This window comes from Saccopteryx leptura, chromosome 2 (genome assembly GCF_036850995.1).
Source record: "Saccopteryx leptura isolate mSacLep1 chromosome 2, mSacLep1_pri_phased_curated, whole genome shotgun sequence".
Taxonomy (NCBI): Eukaryota; Metazoa; Chordata; class Mammalia; order Chiroptera; family Emballonuridae; genus Saccopteryx; species Saccopteryx leptura.
In genome coordinates, this window is record NC_089504.1 from 39,061,627 (window position 1) to 39,082,717 (window position 21,091).

Consider the following 21,091-nt stretch of genomic DNA (forward strand, 5'->3'; position numbering starts at 1 on the left):
GAAAAGAGGGCTGAGACCCAACTCTTGCACCTCTGGGTCTTACAGTTGAGTTGTGGAGAAAGGGAGTAGGTGGGAAGAGAGAAAAACCAATGATCAGGAATTGCTAAAGGTGGAGAAGGCAGCTGCAGGCAAGGAGTGCAAACTTGTAGTGACAGGGCTTCTGGGTGACACAGTAGAGCCCTTCAGGCCTGTGTGTGCCTCTTGCCAGTGACCTTGGTCATGCTGACAAGGCCTATGCTAACTCTGGAAGGCCGAACTGGGCCAAGAGGTTGGAGTATAGATGTCACTGACCTGATGGCCCAGGGTTCCTTTTCTTGCAACTGTGATCTGGGCTATGTCCCAAAGTTCCTTGGGGCTCTAATTATTTTAGAAAAAAATCTACTGAGTACCTATAACATATGTGCCTGGTGCTGGGAGAGATACATTAGTGAGTAGAACAGACCCCAGTCCTTTGCTCTAGTTCACTCACTTGCATATCCTGTCCGACTACAGTAGCAAAGTCTCAGTGGGGGTGGGGTGAGAGTGCTTGGAGTTCTAGAGGCAGGGGAGCCCCCTTGGCAGCACTGGGTTTCTCATACTCCGACTCCCTACCTTAGCTTCTCTGGGGTACAGTGCATGGACACAGGATTCCCTCTGGCTAAGGCAGAGCTCCGACTCACTTTAGTGTTCTTCCACCAAGGGCAAGAGCCCAACAAATAAATACAACTGGTTAAAGGACAGATAAGCTGCTTGAGGTTTATTAAGTATAAGGATATCCTTTATTTCTTTTTTTTTTAACTCCTCCTTTGCCTTCCTTTCCACCCAGCTAAGATTTTTGCTTGCTCTCCTCTGAGAGTACTCAGCTAATTTTACTAACCTATCTGCTCTTTGCTATGATGAGCCAAAGACCAGGACAACCTTCCCCTGAGCCCAAGGTGGGTTCATCTCAGAAGGCCCTCAAGGATGCCAAATGAGGCGAATGACTCTGTTTCAGTCAGCTCTGGCCACTGTGGAGCAGAGAAACTGGTGTCCTTCTTGGAGTGCTGCCTTCATTTCCTTGAATTGAGCCAACTGGCAGGCCTCATCCAGCCCCAGCCAGCGGTAAGCTTGGTGCTCATGGGAGAGGCGTATCTCCACGTCGTAGTTCTTCACCTCTGCCAGCCAGTAGATGACTGTTTTAGGCTTCTCCCTGGCCACATAATTGAGCTCCCTTCTGAACCCCTCAATAATGGTCAGCTGGCTTGCTGTTAGGCCTGCTTCCTCCTGCGTCTCCCGCAGGGCTGTTTCCAATTCATTTTCTCCTGGTTCCACATGGCCTGGTTAGGAGAAAAAGAGGAAATAGAAAGGGAAGATAATCTTCAAAAAGGCTGGATTTTCCAGGTTAGATGATTTAAAGATGGGCTCTTTGGTGGACTTTTCTAGCTGTTGCTAGACTAAAGGAAGCCTAGAGTCTGGTAATATCTTAACATGCCTAGGAATGGGGTACAGGGAAAGTAGTGTCTGGCTCTGTGGTGTCTGGGAAACCCTTCCTCCCTCCCCCATCTTCTCTGCGGAGTGAAACAGACCATGTGTTTGGCAAGTCTGGTCTAGAATACTGCTCCTTTGATGGTGAGAGAGATGGCCTCCTTTAGACCTCAGCTTTCTTATTCTTTGGAGCTCTCCCCATCCATATTCTCAGAAAGACCTTTCCCTTGGAGACTTTAAAGTAATTTTCCCAAGGAGGGGCAGTCCCTTTTTGGCAGATGGGAGCTAACTAAAGAGGGAGCACTTTGCCTACGATCCACAGTGAGGAGTCAACATTGTCTGCAGTTGGTCTCTAATGTCCCACGGCCAACAGACAGACTCAAAACCATGCACTGCGGGACCAGCAGCTGTTTCCAAGTAGCTATCAAGGCTTTTCCAAATTGTTTTCATCTTTCTAACTGAGCAAGACCAGATTCCAGTTTCATAGGGAAAGTCCTGATGGGAACTTAGACTAAGGACAAGCTGAGAAACAGTTCTAAGAAAATTTGTTGGCAAGACCCAAACCCAAGCAGACAGCTGCCAAGAAACTGTTGTAGGAGAACTTGAAGCTCTGCAGACTGGGAGAAGATCTCAGCTCTTCCTCTAGGCCCTCCCTAAAAATTCTCAGTTTGCCCAGAGGAGCCAAGAAGGACTGGGAGGGGTCTGGCAGCCTCCATCAGCACATGGCTCCAGCAAGTTGCTGGGGGCCTCCTGGTTCAGAAGCTCATGGGGAGCAGGAATTCTTAGCTGTTCCCTTCTTGATTTGGAGACAGGGCTATATCCTAGCCTTCCTCCTCTCTAGGGGTTCTCATAGCACTGCCCTGGGTCAGCTGCGGCTGCACAGCTCCAATAGAAAGCAACCAGCAGTTTGGACCTGAAAAACCATTCTAGCTTATAGCTTCTGGAGAATTTTCTCTGTAGGGCACCTCATAGATACATGTACACAAAAAAACAGGTGGGTAATGAATTGAGGAAAGGAGAAGGAAGCTGGTGGTGACAGAACTGACTCTGCTCCAGGGTACTTTACTTTCCCTTAGAAGTGTGTGGGTCTCTAAGCCACCTTCCCAGCATCAGCTATTCAGCATTCTGCCCATCAATGTTAACAGGGTAACTTTTCCCCCAGGCCCAAGTAGGAAAAAATACGGAGAGGTCCTTTGAAATCTTTCAGTGTGGCTTAGGTATCAGGAGACAAGTGTGACTATTTCCTATTCATAGTATTTGTGATACTCCTGTCCCTTCTTTTCACTTTGTTTCTCCCTAGTGAAATTCAAATGTGCAAATTTTATTTCCTGTTCCCATTTTCTTGTTTTCCTCCACCCCTGGGTCCTTATTAACCTTCACCACCCTTACCCCACTCCCTCATCCTGCTCCCTTCTGTCTGGGGGCTGTTCACTCTGAGCTCCTGACCTGTACCCAGTAATGACTTCACCCCAACGACCCCAATGCCCAGCCTAGTGCCGTTCCTCCTCTCCAGCCATTCATCACAGAGACTGGAGCTCTGGTGAATGATACATACAAAAAACCAAGGGCTGCTCTGTCCTGGGATTCAGTCACAGAGTTCTATTTCTAGCTCTGCTCTGCCCTACATAAAATAGAGACCTGGTGTGCAGAAAGGATCAGGGGCTTCTATCTACCTCACCTCCTCATGCTGCACAGTCACTGGGAAACAAGACTTGTTGGGGGGCCTGGCAGGGTGGATTTCTGAGTAACACTTGGCATTTCCCCAAGAGCCAGCCCCTCTGGCTCCTTGTACCTTTAGGTGGAGTCCAGTGATGAATGCCATCTGATGCCTGCAGCAATAGAAATTCAATTGCAGTGTTGTCTACCTTGGGAATGAGGCGTCTTCGGAAGATGATCAAGCCACATGCTCTCAGGGCCATGATCTGTTTGAGGACTTAATAAAGAAGATGGGGGACATTGGGAAGTTACACAAAGCAAGAAGATTCATTCTGAGGGTGTGGCACTCTGGTGCTGAAGAGTAGCACAGACTAGCCAACAGTGACCTTATCACCTAAAGGAAAAGGCAGCATGCCAGGGGCTAATAGGAGGAAACCAGGAATCAGAGCTGGGCCTTTGTGTGTAACTGCAGGACTCCGGCCCATCCTGTCAGTGTGGCTCTATCCCAATTCCTCCAGGTCTCCTTGCTAAAACACATAGCTGGTGTATGTGTTAAGAGACTAGAGATTCTCAGAAGCAAAACCATTAAAACTGGAGAGGTGCTGGGAAGGGGAGAGATGCAGTATTGTATTATCAAATCCACAATCCTATTTTCCTCAGCCTCCAGCCTTAGCCTCTGGAGCAGAGATCCCAACAATGTGGTATCTGATGGCTCAGAGGGGGTCACTTAAGAAAGGCAGCTTAGGCCCTGGCTGGTTGGCTCAGTGGTAGAGCGTCGGCCTGGCGTGCAGGAGTCCCGGGTTCGATTCCCAGCCAGGGCACACAAGAGAAGCACCCATCTGCTTCTCCACTCCTCCCCTCTCCTTCCTCTCTGTCTCTCTCTTCCCCTCCCGCAGCCACGGCTCCATTGGAGCAAAGTTGGCCTGGGCGCTGGGGATGGCTCTATGGCCTCTGCCTCAGGCATTAGAATGGCTCTGGAGGCCCTGGCCGGTTGGCTCAGCGGTAGAGCGTCGGCCTAGCGTGCGGAGGACCCGGGTTTGATTCCCGGCCAGGGCACACAGGAGAAACGCCTATTTGCTTCTCCACCCCTCCGCCGCGCTTTCCTCTCTGTCTCTTTCTTCCCCTCCCGCAGCCAAGGCTCCATTGAAGCAAAGATGGCCCGGGTGCTGGGGGTGGCTCTGTGGCCTCTGCCTCAGGCGCTAGAGTGGCTCTGGTCGCAACATGGCGACGCCCAGGATGGGCAGAGCATCGCCCCCTGGTGGGCAGAGCGTCGCCCCATGGTGGGCGTGCCAGGTGGATCCCGGTCGGGCGCATGCAGGAGTCTGTCTGACTGTCTCTCCCTGTTTCCAGCTTCAGAAAAAAAAAAAAAAAAGAAAAAAAAAAAAAAAAAAGAATGACTCTGGATGCAACAGAGCAACGCCCCAGATGGGTAGAGCATCACCCCCTGGTGGGCATGCTGGGTGGATCCCGGTCGGGCGCATGAGGGAGTCTGACTGCCTCCCCATTTCCAACTTCAGAAAAATACAAAAAAAAAAAGAAAGGCAGCTTACTGTATACTTTTTTGTTATTTTCTTTTTAGTCTTTTACCCGTGTTTCAGAATGTTACATATTCACATGGTTCAAAATTCAAAGTTCAAAGGGACACACATAGTAAACAGTCTGTTTCCCACCCATCAGAGGCAAACTAGCATAGTGGTCAAGAGTGACTCAGGAGCCTGGGTTCAAGTTCTGTCTCTGCAACTTATCCATTATGTGATTACCTCCTAACCTCAGTTTCCTCATCTGTAAGACAGGATAATAACAGTTCTATCTCAAAGGGTTGCTGTGAGGATTACATGACTTAATTTTTGTAAAGTGTTTGAGAACAGTGCCTGATCTATAAGTAAATTTCAATACACATAGAGAAATGTCTGGAAAGATATACATCATTAATAGTGTTTTCTGGAGGATGAGATTATGGGCAGACTTTCCTTTTCTATTCCATGCATTTCTGTATTGTTTGGAAATTTATAGGGAATGTTTACTAATTTTATAATCAGCAATACAATAAAGACTAAACATTTTTAGTCTTTCCCATTTCACAGTCTTTTTTCCATTTCAGAAAACTATGTCAAATACAACAACAAAAGATAGGTTGGGAGAAGAGTAAAAATTTCGGCAGGAATGAAAAAAATTCATCATTTGAAGGGGACATGTAATCAAGGTAACAAAAGTATGGAAGATGTTTTATGTATAACCCTGCTAAAGAAATATCTGTGTATGGCCCTGTTAAAGAAATATCTGTGTATGGCCCTGTTAAAGAAATATCTGTGTATGGCCCTGTTAAAGAAATATCTGTGTATGGCCCTGCTAAAGAAATATCTGTGTTGGCCCTGGTCAGGTGGCTCAGTGGATAAAGCATCGATCTAGAAGGCCAGATGTCATGGGTTCAACCCCTGGTCAGGGTATGTTTGAGAAGAAATGAATGCATAACTAAATGGAACAATTAAGTGAAACAGCAAGTGGATGCTTCTCTTCCCCCCCCCCCTTTTCCTTTTCTTTTCTCTCATCAATGGAAAATTTTTTTTAATTTTAATTTTTTTTATTTTTTTGAAGTTGGAAACGGGGAGGCAGTCAAACAGACTCCCGTATGCGCCCGACTGGGATCCACCCGGCATGCCCACCAGGGGGCGATGCTCTGCCCATCTGGGGCGTTGCTCTGTTGCAACCAGGGCCATTCTAGTGCCTGAGGCAGAGGCCATGGAGCCATCCTCAGCGCCCCGGCCAACTTTGCTCCAATGGGGCCGTGGCTGCGGGAGGGGAAGAGAGAGACAGAGAGGAAAGAGAGGGGGAGGGGTGGAGAAGCAGATGGGTGCTTCTCCTGTATGCCCTGGCCGGAAATTGAATCCGGGACTCCTGCACGCCAGGCCAACGCTCTACCACTGAGCCAACCGGCCAGGGCTTAATTTTTTTAAAAAGAAAAATTTGTGTCATTTCTTCATTCAATAAATATTTATTGAGCACCTACTATGTACTAAGTACTATTCTAGGGCTTTTCCCTCATGCACCTTATATTCTAGTGAAAGAGGCAGACTCTAATCAAATAATTAAAAAGTAACTGCCAATAAGGTATGTGCCCACAAAGAAAAAATGTATGATGGGCAATTTGACCTTGTTTAAGGGATCAAGGAAGGATTCTTGGAAGAAGGGATGCTTGAGCAGAGAAGTACCATATTTCCCCATGTATAAAACACTCCCATATATATGACACACCTTAATTTTGGGGCCCAAAATTTGAAAAAAAATGTATTACATAAAGTTTTTTTTTTTTCATTTTTCTGAAGCTGGAAACAGGGAGAGATAGTCAGACAGACTCCCGCATGCACCCGACCGGGATCCACCCGGCACGCCCACCAGGGGCGACGCTCTGCCCACCAGGGGGCGATGCTCTGCCCATCCTGGGCGTCGCCATGTCGCGACCAGAGCCACTCTAGCACCTGGGGCAGAGGCCACAGAGCCATCCCCAGCGCCCGGGCCATCTTTGCTCCAATGGAGCCTTGGCTGCGGGAGGGGAAGAGAGAGACAGAGAGGAAAGCGCGGCGGAGGGATGGAGAAGCAAATGGGCGCTTCTCCTGTGTGCCCTGGCTGGGAATCAAACCCGGGTCCTCCGCACGCTAGGCCGACGCTCTACCGCAACATAAAGTTTTATTCATCATAAAATTTATACAACTCCTCATCACTGTCAACTCCCATCCATTAGCTTGTTCTCATCACAAATCACTGTCTTCATATATTGCCTCATCCTCAGTTCCATCTATGGCATTTGAAATGCCACACTTCTACAACCACTGTATATGATGCACCCAGTTTTTAGACCCCAAATTTTTTGAAAAAAAGGTGTGTCTTATACATGGAGAAATATGGTAAGTGATAAGTAAAAGGTTAAGTTGGCAAAAGGAAGACGCAGAGGGAGGCATGCTCCAGGTGGAAGGACAGCATGGGCAAAGGTCCTGAAGTGGGATGGCGGAACTGAAAGAAAGCTAGGTGTCTCAAATGCAGTGAAGGCCTGGGAGAGTGGTCATGCAAAAAGAGATCGGAGTCAGCAGGACTTCATCCGCAAGATTCCAGGGCCAAAGAAAAAACTGGTACTCACAGACAGCAGAGCTAACTGCAGAGAGGGCGGCTACGATAGGAGCTGACGGTCTCTATGGGTCCCTTGTTGGTGCTCAATCAAGATGAGCTTGCATCTATCAAAGGTATAAAAATTCAACCCAAACTGAAACCAGGTTCAAGGCAATTCTTAGGACTGTCAACAGATGGTAATATTACTCCAGGGAATAGCAATTCCTTACCAAAAAAACAAACGCACCCAACACAACGACTTTTCCAAACCTTTCTAAACCTATAATGAGAGTTTTTAAGGATTGGAAATAATCTCAAAAGGGGTTTCTGAAATGGTTATGCTATCATATACTGTTGGTAAGAGAGTAAATTAGCATACCCCCATAGAAAGGCAATTTGGTTATGAATGTCAAAACAGTATATTCCAGCCTGACCAGGCAGTGGTGCAGTGGATAGAGCATCGGACTGGGATGTAGAGGACCCAGGTTCAAGACCCCGAGGTCACCAGGTTGAGCGCGGGCTCATCTGGTTTGAGCAAGGCTCACCAGCTTGGATCCAAGGTCGCTGGCTCGAGCAAGGGGTTACTCAGTCTGCTGAAGGCTCACGGTCAAGGCACATATGAGAAAGCAATCAATGAACAACTAAGGTGTCACAACAAAAAAAAACCCTGATGATTGATGCTTCTCATCCCTCTCCGTTCCTGTCTGTCTGTCCCTATCTATCCCTCTCTCTGACTCTCTCTCTGTAAAAACACACACACACACAAAAAAAAACACAGCATATTCCCTTAGACCCAGCAATTCCATTTCTAGGCACTCTGACATACAAAAATGTATGTTTAAGATGCACATACGAGGATGTTCATTACAACTTTGTAATATCAAAAAGAAAAAAAAGGAAAAACAAATATCCATAAATATGAGAATAATTAGGAAGCCATTAAAAAATGAGGTAAAACCTGACCGGGTGGTGGGGCAGTGGAAAGAGCATCAGACTGGGATGCAGAGGACCCAGGTTTGAAACCCTGAGGTCGCCAGCTTGAGTGCGGGTTCATCTGGCTTGAGCATGGGATCACTAGCTTGAGCGTGGGATCATAGACATGACCCCATGGTTGCTGGCTTGAACCCAAAGGTCACTGGCTTGAAACCCAAGGTCGCTGGCTTGAGCAAGGGGTCATTTGCTCTGCTGTAGCCCCCACCCCCATGCACATATGAGAAAGCAATCAATGAATAACTGAGATGCCGCAACAAAGATTGATACTTCTCATCCCTCTCCTTTCCTGTTTGTCTGTCCCTATTTGTCTGTCTCTCTTTCTCTCTCTCTCTCTGTCTCTCTCACATATACACACACACACACACACACACACACACACACACACACACAAATGAGGTAGGTCAAAATGTGCTGCTTATAAAAAGATTTTCAGACGTACTAAGAAAAAAAAGTATGGTTTAGAATACTACACATAATGCAATTCGATATGAGTTTAAAATTTCATATTTAAACTGGTAGCAAGTTCCATTAAACATTGTATTCTGTTTCCCTGGTCTCCTTATTTATGCTGAGAACTTTTGCCATCCTGGAAACCAGAAACAAAGGTTTCAAATTACTGGTTCCAAGTATAGGCAGGAATAGGTATCTGATTCCATTCCTTCTAACCCCCCTATGCCCCACTGAGATGCTTAGAAGCCCTGGCTAGTTGGCCCATCAGTAGAGCGTCAGCCCAGCATGTGGATGTCCTGAGTTCTATTCCCAGTCAGGGCACATAGGAGAAGCGCCCATCTGCTTCTCCACCTCTCCACCTCCCCCTTCTCTCTTTTTCTATCTCTCTCTCTCTTTCTCTCCCACAACCATGGCTTAAATGGTTGGAGCAAGTTGGCTGTGGGCACTGAGGATGGCTCCATAGCTTTTTGCCTTCGGTGCTAAAATAGTTTGGTTGCCAAGCAACAGAGAAATAGCCCCAGATGGCCAGAGCATTGCTCTGTAGGGGGCTTGCTAGGTGGATCCTGGTCAGGGCACATGTGGGAGTCTGCCTCTCTGCCTCCCTGCCTCTCACTTAATTAAAAAAAAAAAAAAAAGAAGAGGCCTGACCTGTGGTGGCGCAGTGGGTAAAGCGTCGACCTGGAAATGCTGAGGTCGCCGGTTTGAAATCCTGGGCTTGCCTGGTCAAGGCACATATGGGAGTTGATGCTTCCAGCTCTTCCCCCTGTCTCTCTCTCCTCTCTCTGTCTCTCTCTCCCTCTCTCTCTTCTCTCTAAAATGAATAAAATAAAAAAACCCAATAAAATGAATAAAAATAAAAGCAACATTAATTAGGAGATAAAAACAGGAATCAATAGAAAATATTAAAAAAAAAAAAGATGTTCAGAAAGTATTGGAAAGTTGTAAGTGTAGGGCACCTTACCCCTGCTTCAGGTGGAGTCCCATGGAATAAATGTTAGAATCTCTAGATAAGCTTTGGGATTCAAGGCTACAGGACACAGTGCCCTGTCTAGGACAGGAAGCCCCAGAGCATTCCTCCATACCATTGCCATCACCAACACAGCATGGGGAAACAAAGATGGGGGAGGGGCAAGAAAAAATAGGCCTGGGGTGGCCATGTGGAACCAATGGGGAGAGGGGAGTAGGCCAATATGTTCCTATGGGGAGGGGGTTTAGGGACATGTTGAAGGCATGCCCTAGCAAAAATGTATCTTAGTAGATATCAATGTGCTGGTGACAACATCTAAGAACCAGACCAACCAATGGTTAATCTCAATAGGATAAAGAGCTAGAATCAGACCTGGCCAGGTAGCTCAGTCGGCTAGAGCATCATCCCTATACACCAAGGTTGCAGGTTTGATGCCCAATCAGGATACATACAAGAATCAACCAATAAGCCCTGGCCGGTTGGCTCAGTGGTAGAGCCTCGGCCCAGTGTGTGGAAGTCCCAGGTTTGATTCCCGGCCAGGGCACACAGGAGAAGCACCCATCCGCTTCTCCACCCTTCCCCTTCTCCTTTCTCTCTAGCTCTCTCTTCCCTTCCCTCAGCCAAGGCTCCATTGTAGCAAAGTTGGCCCGGGCACTGAGGATGGCTCCATGGCCTCTGCCTCAGGCGTTAGAATGACTCTGGTGGCTCCAGTTGCAACGAGCAACACCCCAGATGGCCAAAGCATCGCCCCCTAGTGGGCATGTTGGGCCCATGCGGGAGTCTGTCTCTGCCTCCCCACTTCTCACTTCAGAAAAATTTAAAAAAAAAAAAAAAAAAAAAGAATCAAACAATAAATGCCTAAACAGTGGAACAACAAACCCCCCCCCTCTCTCAAATCAATGAATAATAATTAAAAAACAAAACAAAATAAAATAGCCCTGGCCGGTTGGCTCAGCGGTAGAGCGTCGGCCTGGCGTGCGGGGGACCCAGGTTCGATTCCCAGCCAGGGCACATAGGAGAAGCGCCCATTTGCTTCTCCACCCCCGCCCCCTCCTTCCTCTCTGTCTCTCTCTTCCCCTCCGGCAGCCAAGGCTCCATTGGAGCAAAGATGGCCCGGGCGCTGGGTATGGCTCCTTGGCCTCTGCCCCAGGCGCTAGAGTGGCTCTGGTCGTGGCAGAGCGACACCCCGGAGGGGCAGAGCATCGCCCCCTGGTGGGCAGAGCCTCGCCCCTGGTGGGCGTGCCGGGTGGATCCCGGTCGGGCGCATGTGGGAGTCTGTCTGACTGTCTCTCCCCGTTTCCAGCTTCAGAAAAATACAAAAAAAAAAAAAAAAAAATAGAGCTAGGATCAGATGTTCTCTTTCTACTGATGCTCTCGACCCGTGGAGAGGACAGTTCTAGAAAGGCAGAACTCCTATTTGTCCTTTCAATTGCTTGGCTTAAGCCATCTATCTGTTCTCTAGAATTTCTCCCTCTTTCCCCATACATGTAATGTCCTGGTCATCCTTTCAGAAGCAGCTCAGATGTCACTTTTGTGAAGTCTTCTGGCTTTTAATCACCCCATCATCTGGGCCTTTCATCTGTCTTGAATAAATGTCTATTACAGGGTTTGATGAGAGAAGCCAAACACTATGAGTAAAAGAAAATTAAGGATTTAGTATAGGAATTAGACCTTGTGCAATTTTGGGGGGAGAAATTCATGCAACTCGCCTCTGCATCTGGTGTTGGGCCTGAAGTATCCATAGGTCAGCAAAGCCAGCAGTTGGGGAGGAATGCTAGTGGTGGAGAAGGGAAAGAAAAGCTGGCACCTGTGAGAACAAATCAGGACCTATGAGGACAAGTGGAACTTATGAGGGAAAACTCTAACCTGTGACTTCCTTTTATGCTCTCCCAGCTCATTGATGCTGGTGACTTGCAGAAGCTGGAGCTTTTTGTCAAACCTGGCCCAGGACCCAGATTAACTGAAGGAGGAGATTCAGAGGAGAAGGGGAGCTGCAAGCCCTGGTGCTGTTGTGCATCAACAATGTGAGCCAGCAGATCAGTGTCAAAAGGTATGCAGAGCCACCGTGCCTGGTATCCCGCTCTGTCTTTTATAGTGTACTGACAGCTACACCCTTTCAGCTTTCCAAATCTTGAATAAAATTTTCTTGAGGTCAACCATAATTTGGAACGATGCAGGAAGGGAATCCTGGAAAACCTACTTCCAGCTTAGCTAAGTGGACACAGAACAAAGCCACCACAAGCATGCATATCTAGTATGGTAAATGTCTGCACCTCTGGCAAGGAAGAGCCAGACCATGAGTTCTGTCTCCTTGGGACTCAGCAACCCTCAACAGATGTTCATTGACTCTACAGAACTCTCTTCCCACCCCTCACTCAAATGCTCAGGGTATGTTCTGGGAATTTGGGAAATAGCCCAGTGTTTTTCTAAAGAGTGCAATTTACATAAAAGTCAATGGAGCTATTGTTAGAGGTTTTCTGGAGCCCACGGAACTGAAACTGTCATGAGTTTTGAAAGCAGTGTGCACTCTCTCTCTCTCTTTTACACACACACACACACACACACACACACACACACACACACACACACACACGGAATCCAAATGATTTCAAACCTCCGGAGGTTAAAGAACACAGCATCCAATATGCAAATATGCCTGTAGCCAGGATATGGAGGTGAGAACGCCAGGCTGACAGCAGGCAATTCACACTTCAGACAAGTGGCAAAATGCCTTAGGTGGTTATAAAAACCTGAACACCCTCCCCACCCCCGCCCCATGTCATCAGAAGGTTCCAGAAGCTAAGGAAAAGTGCACTTGGCTTTCTCTATATATACAACTTCTTCACAGCCTAGGAGGTTCAGGATTCAGGTGCCAAAAAATAATTCACAGATAAAGGACTACACTGATGTGTTTCATTATTTTCATAAAATTAATCAGAGTTCTACTGCAAGCCTAGCTCAACCCTAAAGCCCTCAAATATACCTTCAGATACAGAAAGAGCTCCAAATCCTCTCACAACTTCATAGTCTAAAATCCCTTTAGTAGGTAGGTTTAATGCTACCATCTTATCAATTAAGCATCTGTGCCAGGTTCTTTACATGTATCTTTTTTAATGCTCAAGACAATACTTCATGATAGGCATTATTATTTTCATTTTATGATGAGGAAACTGAAATTCAAAAGGATTAAAATACTTGCCCAAAGGCATAATTGGTCTGTGAATGGTGGGGTTTGAATCCAAGTTGCCACTAACTCCAAGCCTATATTCTTTCCCTTATGCAGATCTCCTTACCACTGAGGAGCAGGGCTTGGGACACAAATGGCCTTGAAAGAGGAAACACAAATGATTTATAATCACTTCCAGTTCCAAAAATCCCAGTCTTTGATCTAGTCATATGGAGAATTTTTAAGATGTTTGGCTGCAATCCTTTCCACAGAACAGGTTTTAGTTTGGAGTGTGGTGTAGATAAAGGGCCTGTTGCCCAAAGACAACCCTGTTGCAGTAAAGTGTAGCCTGAGGCCACTAAACTCGGTCTCTCTGATAAGGCTTCCCCTGCCTCCTCTGCTTTTCCCTGGGAAATAGGAACCAAAACCACATGTTCAAAACCAGTCAGTAGCCTGGGGGTTCCCAAGTACAAGTGTTAGGAACATCCTTGATGCTAGCCTTGGACAAGTACACAGCACCTAACTTAAGGTGCTGGGTCCAGGAAATTTGCCCAGGCAATTCCACTGTGAGGAGGACCAACTATGCTGGCCCACAAGTGTGGTAAGGTACCAAGGAATTGAAATAATTAATATTGATGTTTTAGGAGGAAAAGTCAGGTTTCTTGTCCTCTCCTTTCTGTAAGGAGTGAAAGTAAAGGGATGTGGGAGTTTTCTGGCTTGCAGAGACATACTGTGTAGAAAACCCTCTTTTACTAGGAAGCTTAAAGGGCGTTTTATAATTTGGGCTAAGCGTACAGAGAGATTTTGTAAATATCATTTTTATACTTATGTGTGATTTGCACCAACTCAGGATAGACAACAGCATTGTACTGTAAATAAAGAGATTTTGTGCTGGGGAGACTTAGATTCCCTCCCTTCCCCCACACCTGTGGGGAAGAGGATAAACACCTAGCCTGGTGCAGGCGAAGGGGAGAGAAAGGCAAGCCCTTTTCCTGTCCTCTCTTTCCTTCTTTAAGAGGCCACTCACTGACGCTTATCCCTTGGCGCCATGTAGACTCCCCTACCCCTCCTGAAAATGTGTAATTAATGTATATACCTCTAGACAAAGGGATGGCAGATGAACACTGAAAGATTTAGAAATATCTATTAATATGTAGATGTTGGGCAGATAAAATATATTATGCTCACTTTGTTAAAGATGGCACTGCCCATGTGGAAGCCTGTCCCAATACCCAGGTGATGATATTGGTTGCCTTTCTTGCTTGGGATGGGCGTGATTATATTAAAGTATGTTGAGGGTGGGCTGTGGGCAGGCAGGATCCTTGTAGCCTGGGGCTTGGTTTTGGGACTAAGCCTTTCCCACTCTTTTTGATGTGGGGTGGTGCACTCTCATGAGGAATCCAATTATGCCTCAGGTAAGTGACTTTGTATCAGAGACTCCCTTGTTTGTATACTGGATTAAAGGTTTTGGTTTCTACACTATAAAGTGGGGCAGACCAGGGAGCTTGCTCTCTCTTGGTTCCTGAGATTAGCATTAGAGGAGAGAGCAGAGAAAGGAGAGCAGAGAAAGGCCACATGGAGGCAAGGAGAGGCAGCCACGATGGCGGAATGCTGAAAGAGAAGCCAGTTAGTGCAGAGTTTGTGCAGGGAAAAGGAAGGAGATGGGGAACAGAGATAAATAAGGCTAGTGAGGTAGATACCTTTGATTCTAGGAAACTCTGGATAAGTCAGTAGCTCTGTGAGTGCTGAATGAGTGGGTTTTGGAGCCCAGTGTGTGTTTTTACTTGCCCACCGGGTACAAGCTAAGATTAAAGATGATGGCCCACCAGTTCTTCACTCCGTTGTTTCATTATGATCTGTCTGAATCTAATGTGAACCTGCATGGGCCAGGCAGCTGTGATGGTGGCTGCAGCTACTGGCTTTATAGTAGAACAACATTTTTCACTATTGTATTACCTTATAAGTTTTAACATGTAGAAATGTTTTTTTAATAAATCCTATAGATGAATGTTATAAGCTTTCTAATGAATTGTGTCATCTCTCCTTCTCCTTTTCCCACCAACCTGTGTGATCAAAGGTATATAACCTGCCTCAGGGCTATAGTCTGGATGGCACAATTTGGGTCAGCTTTGCCCCGTGTTAGTCATATGCGGCCGGCGTATTAATAAATTTCCTCCTTTTAATAAAACTCCTTAAAAATTCATTTGGACTTGGTGTCTCTACGTAAATCTGGTGGAACGGTACTTTACAACAGTGGTACCCAACCTTTTTTGGGCCACAGACCAGTTTAATGTCAGAAAATATTTTCACGGACCAGCCTTTAGGGTGGGATGGATAAATGTATCACGTGACCGAGACAAGCATCAAGAGTGAGTCTTAGGCCCTGGCCGGTTGGCTCAGCGGTAGAGCATTGGCCTGGCATGCGGGGGACCCGGGTTCGATTCCCGGCCAGGGCACACAGGAGAAGCGCCCATTTGCTTCTCCACCCTCCACTCCTTCCTCTCTGTCTCTCTCTTCCCTTCCCGCAGCCAAGGCTCCATTGGAGCAAAGATGGCCCGGGCGCTGGGGATGGCTCCTTGGCCTCTGCCCCAGGCGCTAGAGTGGCTCTGGTCTCGGCAGAGCAACGCCCCAGAGGGGCAGAGCATCACCCCCTGGTGGGCAGAGCTTCGCCCCGTGGTGGGCGTGCCGGGTGGATGCCGGGGTCGGGCGCATGCGGGAGTCTGTCTGACTGTCTCTCCCCGTTTCCAGCTTCAGAAAAATACAAATAAATAAATAAATAAATAAAAATAAAAAATAAAAAAAATAAAAACCCTTGAACTAAAAAAAAAAAAAAAAAAAAGAGTGAGTCTTAGATGTAACAGAGGGAATCTGGTCATTTTTAAAAAATAAAACATTGTTCAGACTTAAATATAAATAAAACAGAAATAATGTAAGTTATTCTTTCTCTGTGGACCGGTACCAAATGGCCCACGGACCGTACCGGTCTGCGGCCCAGGGGTTGGGGACCACTGCTTTACAACACAAGCAACTCTGTGACTGCTCAACTTTCCCTTACTTCCCACATCATAATGGTATTTTCTCTGACTCTCCAACTCCCTTCTTTCCTTTCAAAGGAGTGGACAGAAAGGAGATGTCCATCCATGAATAACATCCATGAACAACAGCTAAAAAAGAAAAAGAAAACAGAAAAGGAAAAAGACCTCAACTACCACGACTAAATTGAGACAAAGAAAATGTTCACCCAACTGCACATTTCCCTAAACATCTGCCAATTTCTTTTCTCACTGAGACAAGTTGCTGAGTCATCTTGCTATCTTTGCTATTTGTTTGAGGAATGAAACAGGAGATTTCACCTGCAATGACAGGATTATTGGCTTTTAGTTTGAGGCCAAAGCCAAATAACATTGGGACAAAAATCATTCCTAGTAAAGGGGATCTGTTAAGTGGCCTATTAGTGCCATCTGCTGTACACTTCTGGAAAGCAAGCATGGGAAATTCTAATATTAGAACCCGAGGGATTCATTTATTCATCTTACATCCATTGAATGTGTCCCATGTGACTGGCAGTGTGACAGGACTGATATCAAGCCCCTGATTTCTAGAGTAGGGATTCACAGCCTAGTGAAAGTAGAAGATACTTAAACAGACAAGTTACCAGTGTGTTTTGTAAACCATAGGGGTATGTATAAGATGGTAAGATAGCAAAGAAAAAGAAGTAAATTATCTTTAGGCCAATGAGGTACCCCATAAGGATTGAGGATTGCTAGGGGTTGACCAGAAAAATAAAGATGGAGGCAAGGGGCACTCCAGGCAAAGACCCTCAACAAGCACAAGATGACATTCTGTTGCTACACAGCTTAGTTTATATTCTGCTGGCAATGAGGAGCCTTTGACAGCAATGAGGGCTCTAATATGGTCAGACTGACATTTTACAAAGAGATTCTAGAAGCAAGGAAGGTGGAAATGAGTTAGAAGGAAAGACTGGAAGCAAGACCTATAGGTTATAAGCCTGTTGCCAACAGTCCAGATGACAAATGATATAGAGTTAAATTAAGGAAGAGGCAGTGAGAAAGAAGGGATAAATTTGACTGATGTCTCAAAGAGAAAATCAACACTATTTGATGTTTTATTGTCCAAAAAAGAAAGAGAAATAAAGGTGTTTGGTTTGGGTGACTAGGTAAAAGACTTGGGAAGAGAATGTAAGCTAATAATTTCTGTTTGGGACAAGTTGAACTTAAAGTGTTATAGATTAACCATAAGGTAAATTGACATATGGGTCTAGAGTTCAGTGATCCTCTAATCCCATCTCTTCATTTCCCAAGGTGGAAATTTTTACTAGAGAAAAATTTTGCTCTCATTGTTGGTATCTATGCAGCCCACCTCCTTCCATTTGGGTAAGTCTGCCTGTGCATCTGGTATACCAAGCATTTTCATCCTCTATCAGTCAGAAACAGTGTGGCAAAGCACAGAAAAGCATGGCTGACTTTGCAGTAAGAAAGACCTAGCTCCATAATTTAACAGTTGTGTTACTCTGAAGAAAATATTTAACTTCTCTAAACCTCATTTTCCTCCTTTATAAGATGAAGATAACATCTACTTTTCATAGTTGTTGTAGAGCAGGGGTCCCCAAACTTTTTACACAGGGGGCCAGTTCACTGTCCCTCAGACCGTTGGAGGGCCAGACTATAAAAAAAAAACTATGAACAAATCCCTATGCACACTGCACATATCTTATTTTAAAGTAAAAAAACAAAACGGGAACTGTTGGGCAGATAAAATGTATTATGCTCACTTTGTTAAAGATAACATGAGGAGGCCGTCGCCCAGGTGATATTAATGTGTGTTGGGGTGGGCTAAAGGTAGGCAGAATCCTTGTAGCCTGGGGCTTGGTTTTGGGATTAAGCCTTTTCTACCCTTTTTGATGTGGGGTGGTACAATCCAATCATGCCTCAGAAAGTGACTTTGTATTAGAGACTTCCCTATTTTGTATATTGGATTAAGGGTTTGGATTTCTACACTATAAAATGGGGACGGAGCGGGAGCTTGCGCTCTTGGTTCCTGAGGTTATCATTAGAGAAGAGAGAAGAGCAGAAGGAGGCCACGTAGTTGTGGCCAAGAGAAGCAGCCAAGATGGTGGAGTGCTGAGTGAAAGGCCAGTTTGTGCAGTTTGACGCTGGAGAAGGAAGGAGATGGGGAAGTGAGGAGAATAAGGCTGGTGAGCTAGAAACCTTTGATTCTAGGAAACTAGGATAAGTCAGTGGCTTTGTGAGCACTGAAAGTGACTGGGTTTTGGAGCCCAGTGTATGTTTTTTACTTGCCCGCCGGGTGCAAGCTAGAATTAAAGACTATGGCCCACCAGTTTGTGGCTCCGTTGTTTCTTTACCGACTGTCCGAATCCAATGCGAACCTGCATGGGCCAGAAGGCTGCTGTGATAGTAACCCTGACCGTGGCCACTGGCTTTACAGGAACAAATACAATATTTAAAATAAAAAACAAGTAAATTTAAATCAAGAAACTGACCAGTATTTCAATGGGAACTATGGGCCTGCTTTTGGCTAATGAGATGGTCAATGTGCTCCTTTCATTGACCACCAATGAAAGAGGTGCCCCTTCCGGAAGTGCAGCGGGGGCTGGATAAATGGCCTCAGGGGGCCGCATGTGGCCTGCGGGCCATAGTTTGGGGACCCCTGTTGTAGAGTTTAAAATAATGTCTGATATATCATATACATAGGAAATACACAGCGTCTGACATATCATAAGTATTGAATATACATGAGTCACTCCTATCCTTGTATCATAAAAGGTCACCAGAAAGCTTCTTTATGTTGTTTTTAAGCTCTTAGCTTTTATTGATAGTTAAAAAGAAATGTCTTGGCTCTGGCCGTTTGGCTCCGTGGTAGAGCGTCAGCCTGGCGTGTGGAAGTCCCGGGTTGGATTCCTGGCCAGGGCACGCAGGAGAGGCGCCCATCTGCTTCTCCACCCCTCCCCCTCTCCTTCCTCTCTGTCTCTCTCTTCCCCTCCTGCAGCCAAGGCTCCATTGGAGCAAAGTTGGCCCGGGCGCTGAGGATGGCTCCATGGCCTCTGCCTCAGGCGCTAGCTGGCTCTGGTAGCAACAGAGCGACGCCCCCTGGTGGGCATGCCAGGTGGATCCTGGTCGGGCGCATGCGGGAGTCTGACTGCCTCCCCGTTTCCAGCTTCAGAAAAAAAAAAAAAAAGGTGTTGGGCGGATAAAATGTGTTATGCTCACTTTGTTAAAGAGGCCGTTGCCCAGGTGATATTAATGTGTGTTGGGGTGGGCTAAAGGCAGGCAGAATCCTTGTAGCCTGGGGCTTGGTTTTGGGATTAAGCCTTTCCTACCCTTTTTGGTGTAAGGTGGTACAATCCTATCATGCCTCAGAGAAGTGACTTTGTATTAAGAGACTTCCCTATTATGTATATTGGATTAAGGGTTTGGATTTCTATACTATAAAATGGGAACGGAGCGGGAGTTTGGCTCTTGGTTCCTGAGGTTAGCATGAGAGAGCAGAGAGAATAGAGCCAGCAGCGGGAGGAGGCCACGTGGAGAAGGCCAGGAAAAGCAGCCAAGATGGCAGAGTGCTGAGTGAGATGCCAGTTTGTACAGAGTTTGTATCTGGGATAAGGAAAGAGATGGGGAACTGAGGAGAAGAAGGCTGGTGAGCTAGAAACCTTTGATTCTAGGAAACTCGGATAAGTCAGTGGCTTTGTGAGCACTGAGTGTGACTGGGTTTTGGAGCCCAGTGTGTGTTTTTACTTGCCCGCCGGGTGCAAGGTAGGATTAAAGGCTATGGCCCATCAGTTTTTGGCTCCGCTGTTTCTTTACCGACTGTCCGAATCCAATGCGAACCTGCATGGGCCAGGCGGCTGCTGTGATAGTGGCCCTGGCCTTGCCTGCTGGCTTTACAAAAGGCTTTTCATATTTTCTGCAAAACTGCTGACAAACACACCGTTCATCACACCAGATATATTCCTTATGTGAGAGGTGCCACAAGATAAATTCCTTTTAATATAGGTACTAGAAAGAAATTTCTCTTTTGAAGAATGGATTGTTTCCTTGATTATTATTTTTTTAACTGACAAGTTTTGAACTAAATTGGGTACTCAGTTACAGTAAGTCTGGTTGGCTAGTATATTTATTTCTATTATAAAGTTAACAGCTACCATTTTTTGAGGAGTTACTATTTGCCAAGCATTGTGCCAATTCATTATTACAATCTTCACAACAACCCTCTGATGCATTACCGCTATTTTTCAGAATAAGAAAAGGAAACTGGCTCAGAGATGTGTCTGGGTAGTCAGTCACTCAACATCATGTCTGCCTGTATCCCAATATCACTGCTCTTAACCTTAACTCTATATTAGCAGTCTACATTTGGCTACTTGTTTGCATTCAGTTTACTTTATTCATATATTTTAAATATAATAACACACACATAGGGCCCAAACCAGGCCAGAACAGAGAAAAAGCAAGTGATGCTTTACATAGGGAGATTCTCGTATGACCTTCTTTACTTCTGCTATAATTGTCATAGCTTCCATTCAACAAATGACGCAATTAGAACATACAAAGTCTCTTTTGGAAAGGACGCAGAGTTTTAAGTTTAACAACTGAGACCCAAGGAGGGGAAGGTATCCCGCGCTCGGGCCGCTGGGCCCTAAACCCGGGAACTCTGCGATCCCGACGACCCATCCCATCACCTCTTGCAAAGGGCAAGCAAAGCTCAACAGGCACTGAACCCTCCCTTCCCTCTGTGCACACTGGAAAACTAAGGTCCTGCGAGCGGCCGGGGCTTTGCCTGCCCACGCCTCACTGACAGCTCGGTGGAGGGCGCGCCCACCTTTGACCCTGCAGCGACGCGCGATTAGTCAGTTACAAAGCCTGAACCTCAGTTGCTCCGTGGAGAACTAAACCCAGAGGGCAGGCTCTAAACTACTCACCAGAGGCAGAGAGAGGCAGGAGGCGGCTCGTGACGGAGACAGGAAGTACGTCGCCCAATCCGAAGAGCGCGATTGCGCTTTGGGCGTCCAATAGTGTGAAGTAGAAGGATCCTCGGCCCGCCTTAAAGGTGCCTTTCTCTCACAACACCGCGAGATCTTCATTTAAGCGGAACGATTGGTTGAAAAACGGAACTTGAGAGGGACGCCTACCGTTTTCTCGGATCCTTGATTGGTCTTTTAGAGGAGAAGGAGGCCACTGTCAACGAGTTCCCTGGATGCCCATTGGGGGACAATGCGAGACTGCCAGCGCGCGGGCGTTCAAACCAGCGCTTGGGGGCGTTACCATGGCGACGCGGCC

General features: G+C 46.4%; 1 protein-coding gene across 4 annotated transcripts; it reads right to left on the reverse strand.

The window, feature by feature from the left end:
- Positions 1 to 709: 709 nt before the first annotated feature.
- On the reverse strand, positions 710 to 20,839 carry NUDT2 (nudix hydrolase 2). Of its 4 annotated transcripts, XM_066367816.1 has the most exons (5): positions 20,734 to 20,776; positions 9,292 to 9,454; positions 7,232 to 7,325; positions 3,236 to 3,376; positions 710 to 1,295 (listed from the first exon to the last, which is right to left on the reverse strand). In XM_066367816.1, exons 4-5 carry the CDS (start codon positions 3,360 to 3,362, stop codon positions 970 to 972), a joined length of 453 nt encoding a protein of 150 aa, XP_066223913.1. In that variant the 5' UTR covers positions 3,363 to 3,376; positions 7,232 to 7,325; positions 9,292 to 9,454; positions 20,734 to 20,776; the 3' UTR covers positions 710 to 969. The 4 variants fall into 4 exon arrangements, with proteins under 4 accessions (XP_066223913.1, XP_066223915.1, XP_066223914.1 ...); XM_066367818.1 differs by lacking the exon at positions 7,232 to 7,325 and having other exon boundaries at positions 20,734 to 20,770; XM_066367817.1 differs by lacking the exon at positions 9,292 to 9,454 and having other exon boundaries at positions 20,734 to 20,760.
- Between the last annotated feature and the right edge of the window lie 252 nt (positions 20,840 to 21,091).